At 37.8% G+C, this 9848-nt stretch overlaps 1 protein-coding gene across 1 annotated transcript in view; it reads left to right on the top strand.

The window, feature by feature from the left end:
- GABRA6 (gamma-aminobutyric acid type A receptor subunit alpha6) overlaps positions 1–9618 on the top strand; it is a 15829-nt gene extending 6211 nt beyond the window's left edge. The window contains exons 8-9 of the mRNA XM_019664081.1: positions 5–88; positions 8536–9618. Coding sequence (XP_019519626.1) covers positions 5–88; positions 8536–8814 — 363 coding nt within the window. The 3' untranslated portion in view covers positions 8815–9618. The remainder of the gene's footprint in view (positions 1–4; positions 89–8535) is intronic.
- Positions 9619–9848: the final 230 nt, after the last annotated feature.

Here is a 9848-nt window from a genome sequence, read left to right as displayed (position 1 = left end):
GAAGGCCAAGAGAAAGGCACCCATTGTCGCCTCACCCCCAGTGACAGTGTCAAAAGCGAAGGAACCCTTGGAAGCTGAGATTGTTTTGGTAATTGTTTACTTTTCTAATGTTACCCACGATACGGGAAAAGGTAACCCAAACAATGACTGCAAACAACTAAATAGTCCAAAAGTTATATTAGGTGAGCCTGAGTTATATAACGCTGGGTCCAAGGCCAACTCTTTTTCCAGCTTCACAGGAAAAAGCCAAGCAATGATCCTTCATTTATCTTTGCTCTAAACTTTTGGCATTCCTCTTTCATCCCCCTCACTAGTCCTGGCAGGTTCCAAGCTCTCAGAGACAAGAAAATTCTTCTTAGCTTTTAGATGTCTCCTTTGAACAGGTTAACTTATACCAACAAGGGAGAATACATTTTAAAAAATAAATAAAAAATAAAAAATAAAAGTTCCTAATGAGGCTTTGAGACTTCAGAGTCTAGTCTGCAGGAAACAAATACAAACTCCCATGCAATAGACAATTTTTGTTAGAAATCTGCTTGCTGGTTTATTTCATGAGGGCAAGATGTGAGTATTAGGCTCTATGAATGCTGAGTCATTGCCAAGTTTTTGATTCATATGAAAACATTCTCATATTCATAGTCATTTGTTAAATAAATGTATATAAATGTGGTTTTATTCAAAGACTTATAGTCAATGAGAAATACTGACTGTAGTCTTTGAAGAAACATAAGTTTAGATTTGCTGTGGCTAAGCTCCGATTTTGGATAAGAAACAAATGATAGCATTAATAATTCAAGGGTCATAAATGTACCTCCAAATTTCAATTTCACATATGAATAAATTCTCACAACAATTAAGCTGCACACACTTTTTAAAAAATGGATTATAGAGCTGATTGACAAGTATACATTTGTTATTTCAATATAAACTCCAACAGTTGCTCTTGAAAAAAGGAAAAATTTGCTCTGTAAAATTGAGTAATGCAGATACTTTAATCTGTAAATTTCTTTGTAATTCATCAATTCTCATGAATATCTCCAAATTGCAGTCACATGCAGCCCAGCTAATTCTTGGTTAATTCTGATGATACAAAATGTAAAGTGACATGTGTTTTACTTCTCAAATATTCAGGCATTAATTGGCTAAAAAGATCATCAAGTTTTACTGAAACCTTTCTCTTTGATAAACCAAGAATCTTGCTTGAGAAGATACATTTTCTCCAAGGAATAAGATAAGGCTATTTCCATGATAAGGGGAAATATATAATTCAAAGATTTTATTTTCTTGAAATAGCCCTCACCAAAAAAAAGAAAGAAAGAAAGAAAGAAAGAAAGAAAGAAAGAAAGAAAGATGCCATCTAGTCATCCAGTCTAATTATTTCCACTTACAAATTGAAAACAGTCTCAGAGAGGAAAAATATTATTTACTAGAAAACATGGAAATTGATTCCAGAACCTAATATCTACGGCTTTACAGAGGCTGAGGCATTTTCTTTGCCAACAATTCCCCCAATACTGAACTATAAGAGTGCATACTATACTACTAGATAAAACATTTTCAGAACGTGAGGTCATTCCCAAAATTCTTCCCTTGAGTTAATGACATTTTCTTTATATGTGTGTATTTTGAAAGGTCACAAAAAATATAAATTTTCAAACAAAAATATTAGTCTGAAGACTAAGTCCCAAACTCTTGAAAATTACTTTTTTCTGAAAAGATAAATTCTGAATATTTTTAAGAATCATTTTATGTTTGAAAAATAAGTGATTATAATCTAGATTTATAGCTACGTAAATGACATGGTATCTAAAGGTCATATATTATCTTAACATATATCTATAAATGAAGAATTAATGTTTATCTAACTCAGTTTAAAGGCTTGTTATTTGAAAAATATAGTAAAAATGATAAGTGAAATTCATAAGAAACACACTAAAGGAAATAACTCCAATGACTTTGAATATGCTTATTGATCTGATATTGAAATAAAAAGACCAACTTCTTTACCTCAGCTCTTTTGAAATATGTATTACTGAGAGGAATATGAATCCAAATCCTTGGAGAAAACATAAAGTTATCATCCCCTTAGTCTATTATTGTAAAGGTATAATTTATTAATCAGGTGGAATTTGAGTTCTCAGGTCTTCATATAAACTATCTTAACAATTCTAAAATAGTAACATATAATGAGCAAGCCCATTGGGAAGCTGGATAAAAAATTGTATTTAAATCATGTCAAAGTACTTATCCTTGCAAGTTGACTTTTTTTCTGACAACAAAAATATATATTTCTAAATATGGCTCTATATTCCTATATAGATCCAGAAATATATTCTATGTATTTCTAAACTTAAAATACTTTAAGGCAATGAAAAGAAGAATTTTGTTTCTGAAAGGCTAGTTCAAAAAGTGAAAATAAAAATAAAAACAAAACTAACTTAACAAGGCAAATCTTGTAGGTATCAAAAATAAATATAGATGATTACATAGAATGTTTAAATTTTTATTGATTTATATCCAAGTTTGGCAATTTGCTTTATATAATGTAGAGGAACAAATATAAACTACACATTTGCAATTTATGCAACACAATAGTATATTATGATTGCACGGCCATATTTTCCTTTCAAATACCATGACATTTAAAAATGCCTGTTCTGTTGTAATCAAAATAACATTATTTAAGGAAGGTGGACATTGAAATAGCAAACCGATGTGGTGAAATTGAAATGAATTAAGTGCTTGGATATTTCATATGACTCTGGGTTGTATATTTTAATGTACTCATTGATTTTCACAAGAAACTACTTATAATGAATGTGGAGGAAAGCTTATCACTGATTTTGATCTTAAAATTCAATATAATCATGACAAAGAAATTCAGGTATTTTAAAGCTAGTACTCAACCTGTAAAGGACACCTAAAAATAAATCCTCAGAAGTGCTCCATAAACTAATAATATTTCTGTTTTTAAGGCATTTGGAACTGGAGACCTTATTTAGTTTTTATTTGTTTAGGTTTTGAGAAGAAATTGTCCACAGTTTCTTTTCTATTTCTATGGTATCTTTCTTTTTATTTTATTTTTTTATCTGGTCTGCTATCTTGGCATTAGAGAGCTATTCCTGTCTTCATGTTTTAGAACTTGGGTCTGAGGTGTACTCATCTGCATGTAAGACCGCGTTTGCACCCTAATCTCTTTGTGGATGTTTTGTTGGCTTCCTCGTAACTTAAAAGTCTAAGCCCTCATCTCTATGTTCCTAAAGACAAATCCCCTTGACACATCGGCACAGCCAGGGTGGCGTTTCTTCTGCACACGAGGCGTGAGGTTCTTGGTAAATTATCTACAAACAAAATTGACCAAAATGTCACTGGTCCGGATGATAGCTATACTGATACCAATTATATAGTTTATTGATTTTTTTTTTCCGTTTTATCTGGCACCCATTTATTTAGTACGTATGTATTCACAGAATTTTGTGTTAAGTACTTTGATGTGACAGACCCTTTGTAGAATGATGAGGAGACACAGTGAGTGACGTCAGCAAGGCCTCTTGCCTCATGGAGTTCTTGTCACGCAGGAAGAGAGACGGATCAGTGAGAGGTGATAAGACATTGTGATAAAGGCTGTGGGTAGATATGTGGTAAGCTGAAAGAGAGCCACGTAGGAGTGCCTAACTCAGTCTGGAGGGGTCATCCTGCTGAAGGATGTGATGCCTAAGCCGAGAACAGAGAGGTGAGCCTGGTCCTGCTCCAGAAGCACTAAGGCAGTTGCTAGAACATTGGGCACAGACAGCAAAATAAGACATGTCCTTTCCGTGCTTCTTTGCAAGGCTCGGGTGTCTGATGGGCCATGACCATGTTGCCCTGCAGACAGATATAAAGCATAGAATACTGAAAGATTTACCTCCGCTGTTCCAAATAGTGCCGAGATTTCTTTGAGTACTACCATGACTCAGGAGAATTAAGGGTTGAATTAAGACCATCAGAGGCTCTGAGCACCAGAAAGATCACCGTGCGCTTTCCCCATGGCTGTGCCGTCATGTGACGCATAGAAAGGGTGGGGTGAGGGTGCATCAGACGAGGGGTCTAGGTGGTTAGCTTTTTGCCCATACCTTCTGTCAAATCCCCATCCAATATCCCCTTCTTCACCCTCCAATACGGTTTCTAGACATGCCCCTAGCACCACTGACCCACCAGGTTGCTGCCAATAAGCTACTTCTCTCTAGAAATTCTGGGATCAGCTGTTTGCAACTGTACCAGCTATATCATATTTGCAAGAAAATCTGATGGATTTCTTATTTTCTCCATAGTGATACGATAGCTAAAAAGCAATGTCAAATCCTAGATGTTTTCAAAAAACATTTCTCTTATTTTTGATGCCTCTGTTTGCTGGTTCTAAAGGCAGATGCTCTGTTTGTCCCTTGCGTAATGCAGCCCGGGTTAGAATCTTTATCTTGAGAGGTAACCCAGTGCCACCTCCTCTGTAATATATTAAGGCTCACTAAATTTGTATCAAAATTGCTCTAAGTATTTCCCAAACGCCTTATCGCAACATCAAATAATGGATTGTCATAAAGTCCAGTTTGAGTCAAAGTACCTTTGCAATATGGTGTTACTTAAAACAAAGCCATGTTCTAAAAATACCCAAAGCAGGATGGCACTCAGCAGCAGGGGAGCCCTGGAAAAATTCAAAACCACAGGTGTTCCACTCAAAACAGTGACAGCCCCAAGCTGAGCCCTCATCTGGACTCTGACAAAAGCCTATTTTACCGTCAACTGAAGCTGCTGGGCTTACAATATAGCAGGCGGGGTCTGATGCAAACTGTAGCTTGAATGGCTTGCAAATTGGCTTTCTTTTCATTTCAGAAATTCAATTTGATTCTTTCTAAATTGGCATCCAGTCTCCTATACTGCCAATGCCCAGTAATCCAGGAGCTGATTATCCATCCAGCTTGGGGGTTATGCCTTTCCTTGAGCGTATCATATTTGCTGCCTGCTAAAAATCCCCCCAAACTCTGCTTGGCTGGGGGACAGCTGCAACTCTAAACCAGTGATTCTCCATAGTGGGTGAATGCTGCCCAGAGGATATCTGGCAAGGTCTGGAGATGGTTTTGGTTGTCACAACTCCCAGGAGGTGGATGGGGGAAGGGGTGCTACAGGTATCTTGTAGGTAGAGGACAGAGGTGCTGCTCAACATCCCATAATGTATAGGACAGTCCCCCACAACTAAGATTTATCTTACTCAAAATGTCAATCATTCTGTGGTTGGGAAACCGTGCCCTAAATTGTAAAGCTGATCGGAAGAAACATAATAATTGTTGAATGCGATCTCTGGCACTTGAGAGCGACCGATGTTAGGCGCTGCCAGTTATTACTTGTATGAGCTTCCTACTTAAGCCTTCATTTGCTCATCTCTAAAATGACAGTGATATTACATTATAGCTTCTTTCTAGGAATAAACAAAAAATGCATGTAAAGTGCTGGGTTGTGCTTGTCAGTGGTGAGCATTTAGATGTACCTATAACACAATCTAATGTAAAACAGTATACAAAATATAATGTGACATAATCATAAAACCTTTTGTTCCTTTCTCTTTGCCTGGCTACTTTCAGAAATCTTGAAAAATGTTTATATGTTCATGATCTGTTGATTCGGCATATGTTTACCAAGCACATACTACGCTCTATGCACTGGCTAGGCACTGCGGAGAACTTATCCAAGAGGATAATATACCCTCTACCATTAAGGAGAGTTCATGTCAGGAAAAGAGATAAGGAATGACAGAATTAATATTGAAAAGGAAGTATAACAGCTAAAAGAGTTGGAGCAGTTAAGTAGGCAAAAAAAGTGTACAAAGTGTGTGCTTATATATAACATTTTCTTTCTCAAATTTTTAAAGGAAAAAAAAAATCTTACCAAGGAAGTAATAATTGTCCCTGACTTTAAAGATGGTAAATTGAAGCTTAGGAGAGTCTATGAATTCTGACGTGTCTAAGTCATAGAGCAGGTGAGTAGTTGACATGGATGTGCAACCTAGGGCTTTCTGACTCTCCTGCCCTCGTAACTCTTAGGCAATCTTCCACAGAGATTGTCTTGGGGAAGTAGATGAGGAAAAGGGGGACTCCTACCGTAGGAAGCCTTTAATTCCAGGCTAGTGCCATTGTGCTTAATTTTTTCATGGTATCTGCTCCTAAATGATCTTGCTTAAGGGTTATTTGGCAATCCTCATTAAGTAATTTGTGACACTGTGACAATGTCAAGAGATTGATAAATAACTTTTCCTCCACATGTCTAAAAAAGGGGGGGGGTGATAAAATAACACATTATACTTTTATGACAGATTATGTTTTACAAACACTTTCTCATCTCAATAAACTTTTTCATGTCTGCCTCCTTTCTCCCTAAAAAAGAAAGAAACACAGGTTTCAGACAGGCAATGTATGCTATTAAAAGTCAAGATGAATTTAGAAAGAAAATCTGCTCTAAAGGCTCGCCATCTTTCTACTCCATCATGATCCTTAGAAATTTTACTAGAATAAAATATTTTAATGCTCCCTACGTCTCGGAGCAGGATTCCTCTTTTTGAAGAATGGAACAGTGATGCGTTTCACTGTTTTGGGTGAAGGATGTATTAATAACATATTTGATGGATGAAAATTCACATTAGAGTCTGAGAAATACGATGAAAAGCTGTTTTGTAAGATGGTGCTGTGTTTATTCTGTAAGAGAGGCAGCAAGCATTGAGACCCAAATACCACTGTGCTGGTCCTATCCACATACTGTCAGGTGGCCCTGGGTACAGTGATCCTCAAATGTCATATATTTTTAATGGAAAGTATCACTTATTTCCTGTCCAAGCAGCAGACTGATTCCTCTATTTTAAATTCTGTTCTACCTCCAAGACCTAGAATTTATTTAATTCTGTCCAGAGTGCCTACCACAATACTATGCCCATAGATAACAAATAAAGGTCTTCTTTGCTTAAAATTCGCCATGGACATATCAAATTGACCTTATTATACAGATCCATTTTTGCTTTTGGTGAAGAAACAGGTTTCTCCGTGGCCCCTAAAAGCATACTGGCCTTGAACTCTCTCTGAGGACTATTATAATTTAGATACTCAGTAACTTCCATGGTAAATCAAACAGTAAAATTCAGGGAGGGGAAAATAGAGAGAGGAGAGGTTCTTTGGGTTGTTTCCTGCAGCCCAAATGTCACCACATCAGCGGGTCATTCTGGTCCTGCGGCTCAACCAGCACAAGGGAGGTGGCTGCCTCATCCTTTTGCTGTGGGGTTGCTGGCTAAAGCCACAGAAGTCTGCACATGTGGGGAACGTACCCTGCCAGGCAGCAAAGTGGTGACTGTGCTGAGAGGGAGGAAGCCAAGTGGTTTTACAAAACCAAGGATAAGGTACAGCAAGGGTTTGAAGTCAGGGACCCAGCAAGGACAATCTGGCCACAAGAAAGTAACTACTAAAGGATGTAGACAAGAACAAGTAAGAATTAGAAAGCAAGGCCCACCAGTCTCGTGCAGTATGCAAGGGTCTAAAGTAAACAGGATTAGAGTCTCTGAACAAGGCCCAATACTTCAGAGGAAGGATGAGATGGTTTTGAGGGGAAACAAGCACTGCAATTGGCCAGTGTGTGGTTTATTGCTAGTTGTGTGACTGGGGCTGAGGAATGTCCCGTGGGGACCTTAGCTCTCTCACCTATAAAGGAAAGTGCTAAATATCCCTTTCAAGACAAAAATTGGTTGTCTTATGATGTCCATGTTATAGAAAATTTCATGATAGGAAAAAACATATAACAGTTCTGAGGTTAGTAAATGAATCATTTTTTGGTGACTTAAGGTGGCGATTGGCCAGTGGGGAAGTTCTGCATGGGAAGCAGCAGGCTCTCAATGCAGAGCTCCTGCACCAAGAGGCAGCTGTATTTCACGGGATGAACAGTCATCCTCTTGAATCTGAGGGCATTTATTCTTTGTCACTGGCTTTGACATACATGAGCACCGTTTTTTTGTTGTTGTTGTTTTTAATCTCACCTGGCTCACATGCATGAATGTGTCAAGATGAGGATGTAGGCTGCAAATGTGTCTAGAAGACTGATATCAATGAACCGAGCTGTTATTTTCTTGTATTAACTATTTGACCACACACTCCAGATTGAAATGCCCTCTCACTGCCCACACTCATTGCCCTAGAGGCTTATGCATCACCAGGGGATGGATAGGCTTTGACAACCTGGCTCATCTCCTAACGGTATAATGATCAACACAGTTTCGGGGACGGGGGACATGTTTGGCACCAACGGCTGAGGTATTAAATCATAGATGTTAGATGCAAGCTAGTTAATTGTTTTAAAACTTTGCTTTAACACTTTCTTAGAAAAGTCGCACCGTCAAATACTGTAAGAATTTGCTGATATTTTATCTTATATAGTAAGTAGTTAATATCTGTTAACGATGAAAAAAAAATGAACGACGAGATAAGTGACCTCTATTTTTTTGCCTGAATGTTTATGCCTTTTCCCCCACAGCATCCTGACTCCAAGTATCAACTGAAGAAAAGAATCACCTCCCTGACCTTGCCAATAGTTCCATCCCTCGAGGCCAGCAAGGTCCTCACTAGAGCTCCCATCGCATTGCCGTCAACGCCTATCACACCCCCGCCACCCTCTCCCGCCTTTGGAGGCACCAGTAAAATAGACCAGTATTCACGGATTCTCTTCCCAGTTGCATTTGCAGGATTCAACCTCGTATACTGGATAGTTTATCTTTCCAAAGACACAATGGAAGTGAGCAGCAGTGTTGAATAGCTTGCAGCCAGGACACTGTGTATTATATCAGTTCTCATTTTCTGAATTTTTTAAAAAAAAATAGCATCGAGACTTGCGTGGATGCATTTCTGAACACGAAATCGAAATTGAAAATCTGTAACACGTAGCTTTCAGTAAGTATATATAAGCCCAAAAGCAATCATCTTACTCCTCAAAATTGGAAATTGAAGGTTTCAGAAAAATAGGATTCTTCTGTACATTAGGGGAACATTTTACAAGAAGATAAGATGGATTCAAGGAGAATTTGCCAATCCTTGTCCTTCGTTCGTCAATATTTTCATTGTCACTATGAATAGCATTTACCACAAAGCAGATACAATAAGAAATGCTGACACTTCCAAAGGTGGCCTTAAAATATGTGAATTTTGGCTTAGTTTTCAAGAGAGCAAACCATAGTGTAAATATTTATCACGAGGTCCATACCAACATGTTGGAAGCGTTTATGCTAGTGAAACGGCTTTCAGCACATCATAAAGCCTGAATGGAACTTAGCCATGTGTTTCTGACCTTGTTGTGGTATTTTACCTCAATGAAGTCTGGTGTTTGTATACATATGAATTATACATAGACCATAAATTACATATACATATGTACAGAGCTTTAGTGGGACTGCAATATTGTTGTTTTATCTTGTAAGCTTTCCTTTTAAAATAATACACTCACATAATTCCATGGAGAAACACATTGGGATTATAAGGGAGCCTTGTATATTATGACTGTCATTATATCTCACATTTTCTACCTTTCTGAGTACACCACTGAATAAAGTGACAATAAACCTGGTTGTCTCGATCTGCTTCATAAAGCTGGAGGGAAGGGTTTCCTTAAGTAAAGAGGAATGAAGTGGCTACCTCTACCCCGATGTTACTGTCCCTGGTGATTCTGAGAGGTGGAAGGTAAGGCCAGGCTCAGTCACCTAGCTCTAAAACAAAAGACTTGAACTTGTACTCAGATAGTCAGTCCTTCGTCTCCCTCCTGCTCACTCAACAGACTTTCATTTATAAGAGAATCAG

The sequence above is a fragment of the Hipposideros armiger genome, unplaced genomic scaffold (assembly GCF_001890085.2).
Source record: "Hipposideros armiger isolate ML-2016 unplaced genomic scaffold, ASM189008v1 scaffold_416, whole genome shotgun sequence".
Lineage (NCBI taxonomy): Eukaryota > Metazoa > Chordata > Mammalia > Chiroptera > Hipposideridae > Hipposideros > Hipposideros armiger.
The sequence above is the reverse complement of the archived record's forward strand: the minus strand, read 5'-3'. Positions and strand labels throughout refer to the sequence as shown.